Source organism: Panthera onca, chromosome F1 (assembly GCF_046562875.1).
Source record: "Panthera onca isolate mPanOnc1 chromosome F1, mPanOnc1 haplotype 2, whole genome shotgun sequence".
NCBI classification, from domain to species: Eukaryota; Metazoa; Chordata; class Mammalia; order Carnivora; family Felidae; genus Panthera; species Panthera onca.
Window position 1 is genome coordinate 8,378,900 of NC_138355.1, and position 20,158 is coordinate 8,399,057.

Genomic DNA, 20,158 nt, shown 5'->3' on the forward strand with positions numbered 1-20,158 from the left:
TGTATATATATATATATATATATATATATATATATTTATACATATATATGTATATAAACAAGGAGGGGGACAAAACAGAAGAGACTCATACATATGGAGAACAAACTGAGGGTTACTAGAGGGGTTGTAGGAGGGGGGATGGGCTAAATGGGTAAGGGGCATTAAGGAATCTACTCCTGAAATCATTGTTTCACTACATGCTAACTAATTTGGATGTAAAGTAAAAAAAAATGAACCTCTAATATTATATATATATATATATATATATATATATATATATATATGTATTTTCTTTGTGTTTCTTTAAAAATGCCACATATTTAGGGGACACCTGGGTGGCTCAGTCAGTTGAGCATCTGACTTCGGCTCAGGTCATGATCTCACAGTTCATGGGTTTGAGCCCCGTGTCAGACTCTGTGCTGTCAGCTCAGAGCCTGGAGCCTGCTTTGGATTCTGTGTCTCCCTCTCTCTCTCTCTGTCCCTCCCCCACTCATCTTCTGTCTCATTCTGTCTCTCAAAAATAAATAAACATTAAAAAAATTTTAAACACCACATATTTAATAATTTTATTATGAATGTATCATATATACAAAAAGAGTATATGATACACACACACATTTAAAGAATAATACTGAGATGAACATCTGTGTATTAATCACCTAGATCAAGAATCAGAACGCTACCCATACCTTAGAAACGCTCCATGTCTCTCCTTCCTCCACTCCTACCTGCTTACACATAAACACTCGCCTGATTTTGTGTTTGCGCTTGTGTTCACATTCCTGTGCTTTTTAAAAATTAGTTTTGGGGGCGCCTGGGTGGCTCAGTCAGTTAGGCGGCCGACTTCGGCTCAGGTCATGATCTCGCAGTCTGTGAGTTCGAGCCCCGTGTCGGGCTCTGTGTTGACAGCTCAGAGCCTGGAGCCTGTTTCGGATTCTGTGTCTCCCTCTCTCTCTGACCCTCCCCCGTTCATGCTCTGTCTCTCTCTGTCTCAAAAATAAATAAACGTTAAAAAAAAAAATTAAAAAAAAAATTAGTTTTGGATACATAGACTCTCAGAGGTTTTCCAGGGAAGATGGCGGTGTAGGAGGCCACCGGGCTCACCACGTCTGGCTGACCACTTAGATTCCACCCACATCTCCCTAAATAAATAACCCAGAAAACTGCCAGAAGACTAGCAGAATGGACTCTCTGGAGCAAGCGTAGACAAGAGGCCCATGGAAGAGGGCAGGAAGGGTGGAGAGGAGGTGCGCACACTACACGGACTGGCGGGAGGGAGCCGGGGTGGTGGAGGGGCAGCCAGCCCACCCTGCAAGGCAGAACCCCCAAATCCGGCTTGCAAAAGTGGAGGGGTCAGACGGAGTGTGTTCTGACAGCCAGTGGGGCTTAACATCTGGAATGTTATAAGTCAACAGTTCTGCTCCGAGACAGGAGGGCTAGAGAACAATGAAAGGGAGAGTCGTTGAGCCCCGGAGGACAGAGCTCAGCTTCGCAGGGAACAAAGGCACTGGCCAGCGCCATCTCCCTCGCCCATCCCCCAACCAAAATCCCAAAGGGAACTAGTTCCCGTCAGGGAACTTGCTTGCACCGCGCAAACACCCAATGCTGTGCTTCTGTGGATCCATCTCTCCAACAGGTCTGCCTCCTCCCTCCTCCCCCTGCCACCACCCAGTGCCATAGGGCCCCTCCCAAAGTGGATCACCAAAGGCAAAGCAAGCTGAGTCTGCCCCTCCCGCCCCTGTGCACCTTGTGGATCCACCCTGGCTAATACACAAGATCCTATAGAAGCAGCACCACAAGCCTGGCAGTGTGCAAGTAGCCCAGACAGGGGCCACACCACTCCACAGTGAGTGCTGCCACTGGGAGAGGCGAAGATAAGGTACACACCAGTCTGACTGTGGCCTCAGCAGTGGGCTGGGGGCAGACATCAGGTCTGACTGCAGCCTCACCCACCAAGGCAATTACTCCAGACAGCACAGGGGAAGAGCCCTGCAGTTCCATGCCACTCCAGGGACTATCCAAAATGATGAAATGGAAGAATTCTCCTCAAAAGAAACTCCAGGAAGTAGCGACAGCTAACAAACTGATCAAAAACGATTTAAGCAATGTAACAGAAAATGAATTTAAAATACTAGTCATAAAATTAATCGCTGGGCTTGAAAAAAGTATAGAGGACAACAGAGAATCTATTACTACAGAGATCAAGGGACTAAGAAACAGTCAGGAGGAGCTAAAAATGCTACAAACGAGCTGCAAAATAAAATGTAGGTGACCGCAGCTCAGATTGAAGAGGCAGAGGAGAGAATAGGTGAACTAGATGATAAAATTGTGGAAAAAGAGGAAGCTGAGAAAAAGAGAGAAAAAAATCCAGGAGTATGAGGGCAGAATTAAAGAACTAAGTGATGCGATAAAACATAATAATGTATGCATAATTGGTATTCCAGAGGAGGAAGAAAGAGAGACAGGTGCTGAAGGTGTACTTGAAGAAATCATAGCTGAGAACTTCCCTGATCTGGGGAAGGAAAAAGGCATTGAAATCCAAGAGGCACAGAGAACTCCCTTCAGACGTAACTTGAATCGATCTTCTGCACGACATATCATAGTGAAACTGGCAAAATACAAGGATAGAGAGAAAATTCTGAAGGCAGCTAGGGATAAACATGCTCTAACATATAAAGGGAGACTGATAAGACTAGTGACAGACCTATCTACTGATACGTGGCAGGCCAGAAAGGAATGGCAGGAAATCTTCAATGTGATGAACAGAAAAAACATGCAGCCGAGAATCCTTTATCCAGCAAGTCTGTCATTCAGAATAGAAGGACAGATAAAGGACTTCCCAAACAAACAAAAACTGAAGGAATTCATCACCACTAAACCAGCCCTACAAGAGATCCTAAGGGGGATTCTGTGAGTGAAATGTTGCAAGGACGACAAAGTACCAGAGACATCACTACAAGCATGAAACCTACAGACATCACAATGACTCTAAACCCATATCTTTCTATAATAACACTGAATGTAAATGGACTAAATGCTCCAACCAAAAGACGTAGGGTATCAGAATGGATAAAAAAAACAAGACCCATCTATTTGCTGTCTACAAGAGACTCATTTTAGACCTGAGGACACCTTCAGATTGAAAGTGAGGGGATGGAGAACTATCTATCATGCTACTGGAACTCAAAAGAAAGCTGGAGTAGCCAGACTTAGATCAGACAAACTAGACTTTAAATTAAAGGCTGTAACAAGAGATGAAGAAGGGAATTATATACTAATTACAAGGCCTATCCATCAGAAAGAGCTAACAATTATAAATGTCTATGCGCCGAATACGGGAGCCCCCAAATATACAAAACAATTAATCACAAACATAAGCAACCTTATTGATAAGAATGTGGTAATTGCAGGGGACTTTAATACTCCACTTACAACAATGAATAGATCATCTAGACACAGGATCAATAAAGAAACAAGGGCCCTGAATGATACATTGGATCAGATGGACTTGACAGGTATATTTAGAACTCTGCATCCCAAAGCAACAGAATATACTTTCTTCTCGAGTGCACATGGAACATTCTCCAAGATAGATCACATACTGGGTCAGAAAACAGCCCTTCATAAGTATACAAGAATTGAAATCATACCATGCATATTTCAGACCACAATGCTATGAAGCTTGAAATCAACCACAGGAAAAAGTCTGGAAAACCTCCAAAAGCATGGAGGTTAGAGAACACCCTACTAAAGCATGAATGGGTCAACCAGGCAATTAGAGAAGAAATTTAAAAATACGTGGAAACAAATGTAAATGAAAAGACAACAATCCAAACGCTTTGGGATGCAGCGAAGACAGTCCTGAGAGGAAAATACCTTGCAATCCAGGCCTATCTCAAGAAACAAGAAAAATCCCAAATACAAAATCTAACAGCACACTTAAAGGAAATAGAAGCAGAATAGCAAAGATACCCCAAACCCAGCAGAAGAAGAGAAATAATAAAGATCAGAGCAGAAATAAACAATATAGAAACTAAAAAAACTGTAGAGCAGATCAATGAAACCAAGAGTTGGTTTTTTGAAAAAATAAACAAAATTGACAAACCTCTAGCCAGGCTTCTCAAAAAGAAAAGGGAGATGGCCCAAATAGATAAAATCAGGAATGAAAATGGAATTATTACAACCAATCCCTCAAAATACAAGCAATTATCAGGGAATACTATGAAAACCTATATGCCAACAATCTCGACAACCTGGAAGAAATGGACAAATTCCTAAACTCCCACACACTTCCAAAACTCAAACAGGAAGAAATAGAAAGCTTGAACAGACCCATAACCAGCGAAGAAATTGAATCAGTTACCCAAAATCTCCCAACAAATAAGAGTCCAGGACCAGATGGCTTCCCTGGGGAATTCTACCAGACATTTAAAGCAGAGATAATACCTATCCTTCTCAAGCTGTTCCAAAAAATAGAAAGGGAAGGAAAACTTCCGGACTCATTCTATTAAGCGAGCATTACTTTGATTCCCAAATCAGACAGAGACCCAGCAAAAAAAAGAGAACTACAGGCCAATATCCCTGATGAATATGGATGCAAAAATTCTCAATAAGATACTAGCAAATCGAATTCAACAGCATATAAAAAGAATTATTCACCATGATCAAGTGGGATTCATTCCTGGGATGCAGGGCTGACTCAACATTTGCAAATCAATCAATGTGATACATCACATTAATAAAAGAAAAAATAAGAACCATATGATCCTGTCAATCGATGCAGAAAAAGCATTTGACAAAATTCAGCATCCTTTCTTAATAAAAACCCTCGAGAAAGTCGGGATACAAAAAACATACTTAAACATCATAAAAGCCATTTATGAAAAGCCCACAGCTAATATTATCCTCAATGGGGAAAAACTGAGAGCTTTTTCCCTGAGATCAGGAACACGACAGGGATGTCCACTCTCACCGCTGTTGTTTCACATAGTGTTGGAAGTGCTAGCATCAGCAATAAGACAACAAAAGGAAATCAAAGCCATCAAAATTGGCAAAGCTGCAGTTAAGCTTTCACTTTTTGCAGATGACATGATATTATACATGGAAAATCCGAGAGACTCCACCAAAAGTCTGCTAGAACTGATACATGAATTTAGCAAAGTTGCAGGATACAAAATCAATGTACAGAAATCAGTTGCATTCTTATACACTAATAATGAAGCAACAGAAAGACAAATAAAGAAACTGATCCCATGCACAATTGCACCAAGAAGCATAAAATACCTAGGAATAAACCTAACCAAAGATATAAAAGATCTGTATGCTGAAAACTATAGAAAGCTTATGAAGGAAATTGAAGAAGATACACAGAAATGGGAAAACATTCCATGCTCATGGATTGGAAGAATAAATATTGTTAAAATGTCAATACTACCCAAAGCTATCTACACATTCAATGCAATCCCAATCAAAATTGCACCAGCATTCTTCTCAAAGCTAGAACAAGCAATCCTAAAATTTGTATGGAACCACAAAAGACCCCGAATAGCCAAAGTAATTTTGAAGAAGACCAAAGCAGGAGGCATCATAATCCCAGACTTTAGCCTCTACTACAAAGCTGTCATCATCAGGACAGCATGGTATTGGCACAAAAACAGACACATAGACCAAGGGAATAGAATAGAAACCCCAGAACTAAACCCACAAAAGTATGGCCAACTCATCTTTGACAAAGCAGGAAAGAATATCCAACGGAAAAAAGACAGTGTCTTTAACCAATGATGCTGGGAGTACTGGACAGCAACATGCAGAAGGATGAAACTAGACCACTTTCTTACACCATTCGCAAAAACAAACTCAAAATGGATAAAGGACCTGTATGTGAGACAGGGAACCATCAAAACCCTAGAGAAGAAAGCAGGAAAACAACCTCTCTGACCTCAGCCACAGCAATTTCTTACTTGACACACCCCCAAAGGCAAGGGAATTAAAAGCAAAAATGAACTATTAGGACCTCATGAAGATAAAAATCTTCTGCACACCAAAGGAAACAATCAACAAAACTAAAAGGCAACCAATGGAATGAGAAAAGATATTTGCAAATGACATATCGGACAAAGGGCTAGTATCCAAAATCTATAAAGAGCTCACCAAACTCCACACCTGAAAAACAAATAATCCAGTGAAGAAATGGGCAGAAAACATGAATAGACACTTCTCTAAAGAAGACATCCAGATGGCCAACAGGCACATGAAAAGATGCTCCACGTCGCTCCTCATCAGGGAAATACAAATCAAAAGCACACTCAGATACCACCTCACACCAGTCAGGGTGGCTAAAATGAACAAATCAGGAGACTATAGATGCTGGAGAGGATGTGGAGAAATGGGAACCCTCTTGCACTGTTGGTGGGAATGCAAACTGGTGCAGCCGCTCTGGAAAACAGTGTGGAGGTTCCTCAAAAAATTAAAAATAGATCTACCCTATGACCTAGCAATAGCACTGCTAGGGATTTACCCAAGGGATCCAGGAGTGCTGATGCATAGGGGCACTTGTACCCCAATGTTTATAGCAGCACTCTCAACAATAGCCAAATTATGGAAAGAGCCTAAATGTCCATCAACTGATGAATGGATAAAGAAATTGTGGTTTATATACACAACGGAATACTATGTGGCAATGAGAAAGAATGAAATATGGTCTTTTGTAGCAATGTGGATGGAACTGGAGAGTGTTATGTTAAGTGAAATAAGTCATACAGAAAAAGACAGATACCATATGTTTTCACTCTTATGTGGATCCTGAGACACTTAACAGAAGACCATGGGGGAGGGGAAGAAAAAAAAAGAGGTTAGAGAGGGAGAGAGCCAAAGCATAAGAGACTCTTACAAATTGAGAACAAACTGAGGGTTGATGGGGGGGTGGGAGGGAGGGGGTGGGTGATGGGTATTGAGGAGGGCACCTTTTGGGATGAGCACTGGGTGTTGTATAGAAACCAATTTGACAATAAATTTCATATTCAAAAATTATACATACATGAATAAATGCTTTCTCTTTACTATAATTTCCTAACGACAGGAATGGCATCATACTATTTGCTGTGTTTCTTACAATGTCTAGCATAACATACAGAACAGAGCAAGGAATGTGGTAAACATCTTTGAATAAATCTGACATTCTGTCACGGAAAAAAAATAAATAAAAATTAGTTTTGCCACATGTATGCCTTATTGAACAATAATGAACCGCAAGAAGTAGAAAAATCCACTAGTATGGTTAGAGATTCAGAACTCTTTCAGGGGCCGCCTAGTGGCTCAGTCGGTTAAGTGACTGACTTCAGCTCAGGTCATTATCTTTCAGTTTGTGGGTTTGAGCCTTGCCTCAAGGTCTGTGCTGACAGCTCAGAGCCTGGAGCCTGCTTCGGATTCTGTGTCTCCCTCTTTCTGCCGTTCCCTTGCTCGTGTTCTGTCTCTCTTTTGCTCTCAAAAATAAACATTAACAACAACAACAACCTCCTTTCAGTAATTGACAGATCCGGCAGGCAGAAAATTAGTAAGGACATAACTGAACTGAACAGCACCATTAATCAAGTGTATCTAATTGACAAATAAAGAATATCTCATCCAGCAACAGCAGAATATACATTTTTCTCCAGTTCTCAGGGATCAGTCACCATGACACCCCATATCTTGGGTCACAAAACACACCTGAGAAATTTTAAAAAATAGAAATTATACAAAGTATGTACTTAAAATACTACATAATTAAGCTAGAATTCAATAACAGAAAGATAACTGGAAAAAATCCCCAAAGATTTGGAGATTAAACACTTCTAAATAACACATCGGTTAAGGAAGAAATCTGAACTGAAATTTAAAAATATTTTGAACGAAATGCAAGTGAAAAAGCGTTTTGAACAAATGAAAAAAATACAACTTACCAAACTTTGCGGGCTTCAGTGAAAGCAAGGCTTAGAGGAAAATGTATGGCATTAAATGCATGTTTAGAAAAGAAGAAAGACCTAAAATCAATACTCTAAGCTTCCATCTTAGAAAACTAGAGGGAAAAAAGCAATATAAACCTACATCAAACAGAAGAAAAAGATTGCAATGGAAATCAGTAAATTGAAAACAGAAGAATAGAAGAACAACAGAGAAAACCAGATACCCTAATACCTAAACTAGATAAAGATACTACAGGAAAAGTTATAGATCCTTTGACATTACTGGAAAAGTTTCAGATCCATGACCAAATGGGATTTATTCAAGTTATGCAAGGCTGGTTCAGTATTAAAAATCAATTAATATAATCCATCACATCAACAGGTTAAAAAAGAAAAAGTGTATAATCACACCAGTAGATGCAAAAAAAGCATTTGACAAAAATCTCACACCCATTCATGACAAACACTCTCAGCTAAGCAAGCAATGGAGGGGGACTTCCTCATCTTGATAAAGGAGCATCTACAAAAAACCATGCAAAACACTTAATGGTGAGAAACTAGATCCATTCCTCCTAAGAACAAGGCAACAATGTCTCCTCTTACCACTCCTATTCAATATCACACTGGAAGTACTAGCTACCACAGTAAGATAAGACAATGAAATAAAAGGCGTACAGGATTGAGAAGGAAGTAATAAAATGTTCTTTATTTGTAGAGAACATGATTGTCTACGTAAGTAAATTCCGAAGAACAAACAAAAAAATCCTAGAACTAATAAGCAGTGATAGCAAGTTGCAGGATATAAGGTTAATACACAAAAGTCAATTCTCATCTTTTATAAAACCAGTTTACCACATATATGTATTATTAAGCAATATATTCTTTGATTTTTCAAGCTTTGCACCTTATCTAGATGGAATCATTGTGTTTTTATTCTGTGACTTGCTTTTTTTATTCGATGTTGTATTTGTAAAATTTATTTATAACAATTCTGCTACAAATACACACATCTCCTGGTACTTATGCATGAATTTCTGTAGAATATACACTGTTATTGAAATGGCAAACTATTGGCATGTGCATCTTTAACATTGTGTGATAATGTAAAATTATCCTTCAAATTTGTTGTGCAATGTAAGTGTTCTCATTTTTCCAGTGTGCTATATGTATATGGCCAACCCCAAAGAATAAACTAAGAAAATATTTCAAAAATGCAGCGAAAAAATTAATGTAATTAAATTATTACAGTAGAAAATATTCACTTAATGCAAAAGAAAACAATAAAGGCAAAACAGAGGAACAAAAAAGACATGAGAAATATAGGAAGTAAAAATAAAATGGCAGACATAAATCCAACTATATCAGTATTAACATTAGCTGTGAGCAGACTAAACAGTCCAATGAAATGGCAGGGATTATCAGACTGATAACAAAATAAGTTCCAACTATATGTTGTCCATAGGAGATGCATTTACGTTTCCAAAATACAAATTTGTTCAAAGTAAATGGTAGAAAAAATACATTATGCAAAGGCAGGCATAGAAAGCTGGACTGGCTATACTAATATTAGAGAAAATAACTTTGAGCAAACAAAAGCAACTTTGAGTAACTTTGAGCAAGCTACAAAAGTAAAGAGGAACATTTTATAATGTCAAGAGTCTGTCTTCTATCAGGAAAGTATAATAATGATAAACATATATGTTGTCATCTGACAACAGAGACCCAAAACACATGAAGTAAAAACTGACAGAATGAAGGGGGAAATAGTCGGAGACTTTGATATACCACCTTAAATAATGGATACAACAACTAGCAGACTATCAACAAAGAAACTGAACACCTCAACAACCCTATATATCAACAGACCTAACAGACGTCTACAGAACAGTCCACCCAACAATAGTGGACCATACATTCTTCACAAATGGACATAGAAAATTCCCCAGGACAGACTGTACGTTAGGCCATAAAACAATCCTCAATACATATAAGAAAACTGAAATCATACAAAGTAATTTCTCTGAAATTAGATATCATATGACTCACAATTTCAATCCTAGGCACACACTCAGGAGAAATAAAAACAATAGGTCTACACAGACTTGTAAGTAAATGTTCACAGCAGCATTATTCATAATAGCTCTAAAGTGGAAAAAACCCAAAATCTCCATCAACTGAAGAATGAATGTTTTAAAAAGTTGATATATCCATAGAATGGAATAATATTCGGCAAATTTTGTTCCTTTTTAGGAATGGAATACTATACATGCGACAACATGGATGAACCCTGAGAACGTTATGCTAACTGAAAGAAGCCAGTCGCAAAAGACTATATTTGCAGGATTCTTGACATGAAATAGCCAAAATAGGCAAATCATAGAGACAGAAAATAGATTAATAGTACCAAGGACTGGGAGGAGGAGGGAATAGGGTTTCTTTTTGAGTTGATAAAGGAGTCCTAGAATTAAGCAGTGGTGAGAGTTGCACAACTCCGTAGATATACTAAAAACCATTGAACTGTACACACTTTAAAAGGGTGAATCATGTGATATATGAAGCTCCATAGAGCTGTTCACAGTAGGAAAGAAACAAACGGTGCCTATAACTTCCTACCTGCCGGCTATATCAGACAAGCCTTTGGTAGGTTTTATAATGACGGTTTCTCCTAACTCTCAAAGTTTTACAAAATCAGCAGGAATTTTAGCCCCAGATTATTATGATGTTTAAAAAATATCTTCTCTGAATGTCACCCTTTACTCACGAACTCAACTTCTTTGCATCGTCTGAAATGCATTGCTTTCTGCTTTCTCGGGTCTCTGCTCAAAGGCCCTTGTATATGTTGCCTCTCTGGAATGTTCCCCCAATTGACTAACTTTTATTTCTTTTCAATAATGCAGATTTCACCTCTTTAGGAAAGTCCTCCTTGATTCCCTTTTATTCAAACCTTCGTTTGTGCACCCTCTGTTCTATTTCTCCTGGGTTCACCTCTATCATAATGTCTATTTGCTTCCTTGTCTCCCCAATCAACGTAAGGTCATTGAGGGCAGGAATTGTATGTTTTAGTTATAAGCACCTTGCCCTGTGCCTAGTGGTAATAGACTAAGAAAGGCTGTCTAAACCCCGTGGTCACCTACTAAATAACTTTAACTGTAACAGATTTTATCCCTCAGGTAGAATTTGTTGTGTGTATGTGTACTGATGGTGGTAATGATTTTGGCATCAGTTAAACCACTGTGGTTCGCTTTTCTGAATTGCCAGGAAACGTTTTGAGATACTGACAGGATTTGCCAACATCCAAGGCTAAACTTGGACTAAAGTTTAGCTATTAATATGAAATTATAAAACTATAATCAAGAAGTGTGACTGGCATTTTCTAAGTTGGTAACCAGTTCTGATTATCGCAATTTTTTGTGTGTATCATGAAAGAAGCTACTTGGCAATTACACATAAGATTATTCCATGAAATTTCACTAGGTATTTAGAATTTCGTTTACTTTAAATTTCTGGTAGTTACTTTACAAAATTTAAAACAAAATTTATGTATGAAGTTTTAAAACAAATTAAAAGTAATGCTTTAATTTCAAAGTTTTAAAATTAAATACCCGTTCTTCATTTTACTATCTGGAAAATAAATATTTCTCTGCAGACTTGTAAATATGATAGGCTTCTGTCCCAAAGTGGCCAACTGCTTGCTAAGTATTATGGAATTCTGTAAGACAACAAAAAAATTCCTCTTTTTACTTTTCATAGACAAAATTATTCTGAAATTATATCATGATGTACTGAATTTGTTATTTTAGCTAAGACACTATTTATATTTATAGATTTGCCACATTTTCAAGATCAGGTTTTTTCTATCGTAATGCTTCTTCTCCCATTGAACTTTATGAATTAAAAAGAAGTTATAATACCCTTTCCAACATGTTGAAAATAATATACATAATCAGATTCCTGAATGAATTGAGATTATGGGAACCTTTAAATACATTATGTCTTAACTTTAATGGCATACATAATGGAGTTTCTAAACTAATCTGTTAGAATTATTTCTATACGAATCTGACTTCAAAACAACACTCTCTCTTTCAAGGTAGGTTTCAAATGACATCTGGAGGCTTTAACAAAACTTCTCTTAGTATAACAATAGATCTGACTTGCTGCTTCTTTTTCTAATGAGATTGAAAGAGAAGTTGAACTTCCTGGAATTTTTCCTAATAGGTATTTTTGGAATAGAGGCAATGGTTTCATTATGGGGAATGCCTAGAATAAAATATCAGATAATGACAGCCAGTCCAAAATTCCATGGCTTCCTTCTGCCCTAATCCTCCAGTAATGCTCCAGTTAATTTCCTAGAAATGTCAGCCACCAACAAAGGAGCCTTTGAGATTGCTATGATGAGCATCAGGGTGTATTCATATGGGATTATCTAATAGGATTTAACCTAATTTTGAGAGTGAACGTGGGCAGGTCCTTAGGGCCTCCGAAGCATACACATTCACTGATTTTGATAGAGAAATATAGGTTTGCGTGGTAAATAATGATGGATATTTTAAGTTTCATTCCAGAAAATTATATTCACTATTCAGGATTTTAAATACAATACAACTGTCTTTAATATAACTGCAAAGGAAAGGAAGGGAATAAATGTAGCAAAGAATAAGATAGGAATAAAATATAATAAGTGACATATACAAAAAATAATAGAAAAAAGGATAGGTTAAGAAACATTAAGACAATCCTGCAAACAAGCTTAAAAACAGGTTTTTTCATTAAGAGGATATAATTCATGGTCATTAAAGATAGTTTTATAAATATGGCAAAAATTAACATATAGAAATTATAAATATATAAAAACACATTTATTATATTTCTTAGAATTTACCAAATGAAGGCTACTATTATGTATCCATGTTATTTAACTGGAAGTCTATATAAACATCATTTTTAATGATAGCATGATATTCAATTAAGTGATTATCAGCATTGATTTAACACTCCCCTATTGGACATTTAGGTAACTTTATTCTTTCACTATTATAAATATTATTGCCATGGATATCATCAGATGTACAGTTTTTTTCAGTTAGGACTATTTCTTTTGATGAGATTCTGGGAAATGGGATTACTGGGTCACAAGCTATGAATCCTTTAAACATTCTTAATGCATATTCTTGAAACGATTTCTAAAAGGACCATGCCAGTTCACTTTACTATTAGGAATCTATGACAGAACAAACTTCACTATGGTGATGTCAAACTTTGCATTATTGTTTTTAAAAGTATTTTTCTAGTTATAACATGAGTATATGGTTTTACACGTTTTGAAACTTAACATACTTTTTGTTTATCTCATCTGAGTTTTCAGCAGCATTTGACACATTGGACTACTGACTAGTCTCCCCTTGGAAACACTCTCTTACTCGGCTTCCTTGTTACCGTTCGCTCCTTGCTGTTGGAGATCCCCTGATCTTGGTCCCAGATTCTCTTCCTCCCAGTACCCTTCTCATACTACATTCTCTTCCTAGGGAATTTTATTCAATCGCATGGCTTCAAGTATCATTCAGTTTCCATAAAAATGCTCAAATTCTATGGCCCAGATCCCAAATTTTGTATTTAGTTCAATATCAATGACCTGACTAGATTTTTAACAATGATTTTGCTTGTCTTGCAAACACTTCAAACCAATGTGTCTAAAACTGCACTGCTGCCTTGAGGTTTCTGCCTCCTAAACCTGTGTTTGTAAGTGTTTGTTGAATGAATAAAGTAGAAAAAAATCTCACAAGCTAGAAGAGAATATAGTTTTTTTGCAATGTAGCTGTGAGTGGAGTGCTCCAGACGGAATGAACAGGAGTCACAGAGGCTCTGAGGTGGGAGAGGAATTATTATGGTTGAGGAATTGAAAGAGAGATAATGGCTAGAAAGTAGTAAGAGAGAAAATAGTGCAGGAAAATGTTAGATAAAAGATAGGCAGAGGCCACATCATGCTAAGCATCGTAGGTTTGGAAAATAGTTTGGATTTTACTTTTAGTACAATGGGCAAATGTTAAAGAAATTTTAAAATATAATTATAACTATTTTATTTTGAAATAGTTTGACTCACAAGGAGTTAGCTTTCCCCAATGACAATAGCTTTATATAATCTTAGTGCATTGTCAAAACCCAGGAAATTGAGGAGGCAGCACTATTCACTCAGGTATGAATCTTATTAAGATTTCTCCATTCTGTTTTACAGGTGCTCTTTTTTTTATATAGTTCTGTGAAATTTTATCACATGTCTAGATTTATGTAACTGTCACCACAATATAGAACTGTTATAAAATATAGATGGTAGAACTGTTCCATTACAAAGAAGAAACCCCATCATGTTAACTCTTAAGAGTCATAACTGCCTGCTAACTCTGACTTTTGGCAATCACTTATCTGTTTTCAATGATTACAGTTTTGTCACCTCTAAAATCTTCTTCTTCTTCTTCTTCTTCTTCTTTTTTTTTTTTTTTTTTTTTTTTTGATTCTGGAACAACATTGTCTTTATTTATCTATTTTTTAATATGAAATTTATTGTCAAACTGTTTTCCACACAACACCCAGTGTTCATCCCAACAGGTGTCCTCCTCAATGCCCATCACCCACTTTCCCCTCCCTCCCACCCCCTATCAACCCTCAGTTTATTCTCAGTTTTTAACAGTCTCTTATGGTTTGGCTCCCTCCCTCTCTTACTTTTTTTTTTTTTTCCCCTTCCCCTCCCACATGGTCTTCTGTTAAGTTTCTCAGGATCCACATAAGAGTGAAAACATATGGTATCTGTCTTTCTCTATATGACTTATTGCACTTAGCATTAACACTCTCCAGTTCCATCCACATTGCTACAAAAGGCCATATTTCATTCCTTCTCATTGCCAAGTAGTATTCCATTGTATATATAAACCACAATTTCTTTATCCACTCATCAGTTGATGGGCATTTAGGCTCTTTCCATAATTTGGCTACTGTTGAAAGTGCTGCTATCAAAGGGGGCACATGGGTGGTTCAGTTGGTTAACCATCCAATTCTTGATTTCAGCTCAGGTCACCATCTCATGGTTTGTGGGATTGAGCCCCACATTGGGCTCTGTGCTGACAGCATGGAGCCTGATTGGGATTATCTCTCTCTCTCTGCCCCTTTTCCTTGATTGTGATCTCTCTCTCCCAAAATAAATAAATAAACATTAAAACAATATTCTATAAATGGAATCATACAATATACAACACTTGAAATCGGCTTTTTAACTCAGCATCATTCAAGTTGTTATGCATATCAATAGTGCATTCTTTAAACATAAAAGCTGAAACTATAAAATTCTTAGAAGAAAACAGACAGAAACCTTCATGACATTGGATTTGGCATTGATTTCTTGGGTATGACTCCAAAGGCACAGGCAACTAAAGGAAAAATAGACAAATTGGAAGTCTTTGAAATTTAAGACTTTTTGCATTAAAAGACACTATCAATAGAGTAAAATGGCAACACATAGAATGGAAGAAAGTATTTTCATATCACATACAAGGGATTAATATACAGAATATATAGTGAATGTCTAAAACTCAACAACAACAAAAACAGTTAAAAAACAGGCAAAGGACTTGAATAGCATTTATCCAGAGAAAATTATACAAATAGCCAATAGGCATGTGAAAAGATACTCGACATCATTAATCATTAGGGAAATGCAAATCAAAACCATGGTGAGATATAACCTCACATCCATTAGGATGACCTTGGAAGTTCATAGAGCTTGCCTGGCTAAGATGTAAGTAAGGAGTGTTTGCAGTCTGGGAAATGTCTGGTTGAGAAGCAGCAAAGAGACCAGCAAAACTGGGTCTCCTTCGAAACTTCAAGGCTGAAGGCAGCCTGACCTTGCCTGTGGATCAACATGTTTCTCCACTCTGTAAATGCTTAATCTAAAGTATTAAAACAACCCCCTTCCTATGACATATATACTGCCCCCGTCATGTTCCCTTTGCCTGTCTGCACGTCACTGCCCTGATTGTACTGTTCCCCCAATAATTTTTTAGTATGCTTTGTTCCTGCTTTTGAAACTACACATTCCTTTCCCCTGTACCTCTTGAAATGTACTAATAAGATTCTCAATAAAAACTTTGCTTGGAGAAGAGCTTTGCTTGGGGCCATTGCCACTAGAGCGCTTGGCCCCCTTGCCCTCTCCTTTCTCTGATTCAGGAGTCTGGAGTACTCTGTCATCCACCACCCCAGGGTTTGCTGGTCAAACCTGAAAGGTGACTGTTATTAAAAATAAAGGCTTTACTGATAAACTTTAAGAAGACGTAATGCCTGTCCTTCTCAAAGTCTTCCAAAAAATCAAAGAGAAGGGAATGGTCCCAAACTCATTTTACAAAGCCAGAAAAGGACACTGCCAGAAGAAAAAATTATAGCCCAATATCCCTGATGAATATAGATGCAAAAAATTCTCAATAACATACTAGCAAATTCAATAGCATATTAAAAAGATCATACATAATGATCAAGTGGGATTTAACCCTGGAAAACAAGGATGGTTCAACATATGCAAATCAATAAATGAGTTACATCACATTAATAGAATGAAAGACAAAAATCATGATTATCTCAGTAGACACAGAAAATACATTTATGATAAAACACCCATTTATGATAAAACTCTTTTACAAATTACATATAGAAGATACATAACAAAGGCAATATATGACAAGACCACAGCACAGCTAACATCATACTCAGCTTTTCCTCTAATATCAGGAACAAGACAAGGGTTTCTATCCTCACCACTCTTATTCAACACAGTACTGGAAGTCCTAACCAGAGAAATCAGGCAAGAAAAAAAAAGGCATCAGAATTGGAAAGGAAAATGTAAAATTGTGTCTGTTAGCTGATGATATGATGTTGTATATAGAAAATCCTAAAATACCACAAAAAAACAAAAACAAAAATAAACCTTATTCGATCTAATCGAGTTATTAAAGTTGCAGGATACAAAATTAAAATACAAAATCAGTAGTATTTCTATATACCAATAATAAATTGCCTTAAAAGAAATAAAGAAAATGATCTCATTTACAATAGTATCAAAACAATGAAATGCTTAGGAATAAAATTAACCAAAGAGGTGAAGGATTAGTACTCTGAAATTACAAAAAATTGATGAGAGAAACTGAAGACACAAATAAATGAAAAGGTATTTCTGTGTTCATGGATTAGAAGAATTAATATGGTTAAAATGTCTATATTACCAAAAGCCATCTATAGATTCAGTGTAATCCTTATCGAGAGTTCAATGACATTTTTCTGTAGAGGTAGAAAAAAGAATGCTAAAATTTATATGGAACCAAAAAAGATTCTGAATAGCCAAGTTAATCCTGAGAAAGAAGAATAAAGCAGGAGGCACCACACTTCCTGATTTCAAAATATGTTATAAAGCTATAGTAATCAAAACAGTATGGCAGTGGCATAAAAAATAGACAGATCACTGGAACAGAATTGAAAGTCCAGAAATAAACCCAAGCATATGCAATCAAGTAGTACTTGACAAAGGAGCTGAGAACACTCAGTGGAGAAAAGACAGTCTCTTCAGTAAATGGTGCTGGGGAAAATTGGATATTCATTAGTAAAAGAATGACACTAGACGCCGATCTTACACTACTCACAAAAATTAACTCATAATTGATTAAAATATTAAATGTAAGATATGAAATTATAAAACTCCTAGAAGAAAACATAGGAAACAATTTTCTTGATGTGGGTCTTGGCATTGACTCTTTTGTGATATGATATAGCACAAAAGCCAAATCAAAATTAAACAAGTGGGACATTCGTTGTCACTGCAAATGGCAAGATTTCATTCCTTTTATGGCTGAGCAATATTCACATATAATAGTCATATATACATAATATACACACACACACACACATATATATATATATCTATATCTATCTATCTATCTATCTATCTATCTATATATATATATATCTATGTTTACTGCATTATTATTTACAATAGCCAAATTATGGAAACAACATAAATGTCCATCAACTGATGAATGCATAAGGAAGATATGAGATGTATATATCCCATTAGTAAACATGGGGATGCATATATTCCTTTGGATTACTGTTTTTGTATTTTCTGGGCAAATACCCAGTAGTGAGATTGCTGGAGCATAGGGTATTTCTATTTTTAATTTTTTGAGGAACCTCCGTATTGTCTTCCACAGTGGCTGCACCAGTCTGCATTCCTGCCAATAGCGTACAAGTGTTTCTTTTTCTCCACAGTAACCAAAACTTGTTGTTTCTTGTGTTTTTTATTTTGGCCATTCTGACTGATGTGAGGTGATATCTCATGGTGCTTTTGATTTTCATTTCCCTATGATGAGTGATCTTGAGCATCTTTTCATGGGTCTGAAGGCAATCTGTCTGTCTTCTTTGGAGAAATGTCTGTTTATGTCTCCTACCCATTTTTTTAGTTGGATTATTTGTTTTTTATTTGTGTTGAGTTGCCTAAGTTTTTTTAAATATATTTTGATACTAACCCTTTATTAGATATGTCATTTGCAAATATCTTCTTCCATTCAGTAGATTGCCTTTTAGTTTTGTTGTTTCCTTTGCTGTGCATACAATGGAATATTATTTAGCCTTAAAAAGAAGAAAAATTCTGACACATGCTACAACATGGATGAACCTCGACTATTTCATGCTAAGTGAAGTAATCAGTCACAAAAAAACCAAATGCTATATGATTCCACTTATATAAGGTATTTAGAGTTGTCAAATTCTTAGAGACGGAAGCACAACCATAGGAATGTACTTAATGCCACTAAACTGTACACCTAAAATAGTTACTAAAATGATAAATGTTTATGTATATCTTACATAATTTTTTTAAAAAAGTACTTTCCTTTAAATATTTAAGGGATCCTGGAGTGGGCTGTTAGATAGTGCCCTAATATGACACTGAAAGAACATGCAGTCATCTTTCTGCCTTATTTCTAAGTTTTGGATATTTTTTCTTAATACATAGAAGTTCCTAAGAAATTTCACCTCTGAAGGTAAAAGACACTGAGAAAAACACTTAAGATGGCAATTCGTATAAATTCTACATACATGTTTATTAAAGCATATAAATATATATATTTAATTAGATTTATTCACTTTTATATTTATATTTATAAATATAAATTCATATTTATTTAATTTTTATAATTAAATACATTATAATGTATAAAGTATTAGATTACATTATACATTATAATGTATAAAGTATTAGATATGTATTTAGTTATGTATAATTAGAAAATCTTGATCAACTATCTCAAATTCAGAAAATAGCACTGAATTCTAAATAACAACAAAATATTTTTTTAAGATTTTTTTTTTAAATTTACATCCAAGTTAGTTAGCATATAGTGCAATAATGATTTCAGGAGTAGAATCCAGTGATTTCCCCTACATAGAACACCGGTGCTCATCCCACCAAGTGTCCTCCTTTAATGCCCCTTGCCCATTTAGCCCATCCCTCCACCCACAATCCCTCCAGCAACCCTCAGTTTGTTCTCTGTATTTAAGAGTTTATGTTTTGTCCCCCTCCCAGTTTTTATATTATTTTCGCTTCCCTTCCCTTATGCTCATCTGCTTTGTATCTTAAATTCCACATGTGAGTGAACTCATATATTTGTCTTTCTCTGACTGACTAATTTTGCTTAGGATAATATACTCTAGTTCCATCCATGTAGTTGCAAATGGCAAGATTTCATTCTTTTTGATTGCCAAGTATTACTCCACTGTGTGTGTATGTGTGTGTGTGTGTGTGTGTATTACTATTATATTCAAATATTTTATTATTTTTGAAAGAGAGAGAGACAGAGTGTGAGCTGCAGAGGGGCAGAGAGAGAGGGAGACACAGAATCTGAAGCAGGCTGCAGGCTCTAAGCCATCAGCACAGAGCCCAACGCAGTACTTGAACTCACGAGCTGTGAGATCATGACCTGAGCCAAAGTCAGACGCTCAACTGACTGAGCCACCCAGGTGCCCCTAAACCACATCTTCTTTATCCATTCATTTGTCAGTGGACATTTGGGATCTTCTCATACATTGGCCATTGTCGATAGCAGTGCTATAAACATTGGGGTGTATGTGCCCCTTTAAAACAACACACCTGTATTCTTTGTATAAATACATCGTAGTGCAATTGC

General features: G+C 36.5%; 1 protein-coding gene across 4 annotated transcripts in view; it reads right to left on the bottom strand.

Moving 5' to 3' along the window:
• The window catches only part of CATSPERE (catsper channel auxiliary subunit epsilon), a 192,117-nt gene that overhangs the window by 74,832 nt on the left and 97,127 nt on the right, over positions 1 to 20,158 (bottom strand). For 3 of the 4 annotated variants that reach the window (XR_013553113.2, XM_078440779.2, XM_078440780.2), the window contains exon 8: positions 11,546 to 11,652. The exons of the other annotated variant lie outside the window; for it this stretch is intronic. Coding sequence is in view for 2 of the 3 variants with exons in the window: in XM_078440779.2 (XP_078296905.2) it covers positions 11,546 to 11,652 (107 nt within the window). In the remaining variant the exon portion in view is untranslated. The remainder of the gene's footprint in view (positions 1 to 11,545; positions 11,653 to 20,158) is intronic. 4 annotated transcript variants of the gene reach the window in all.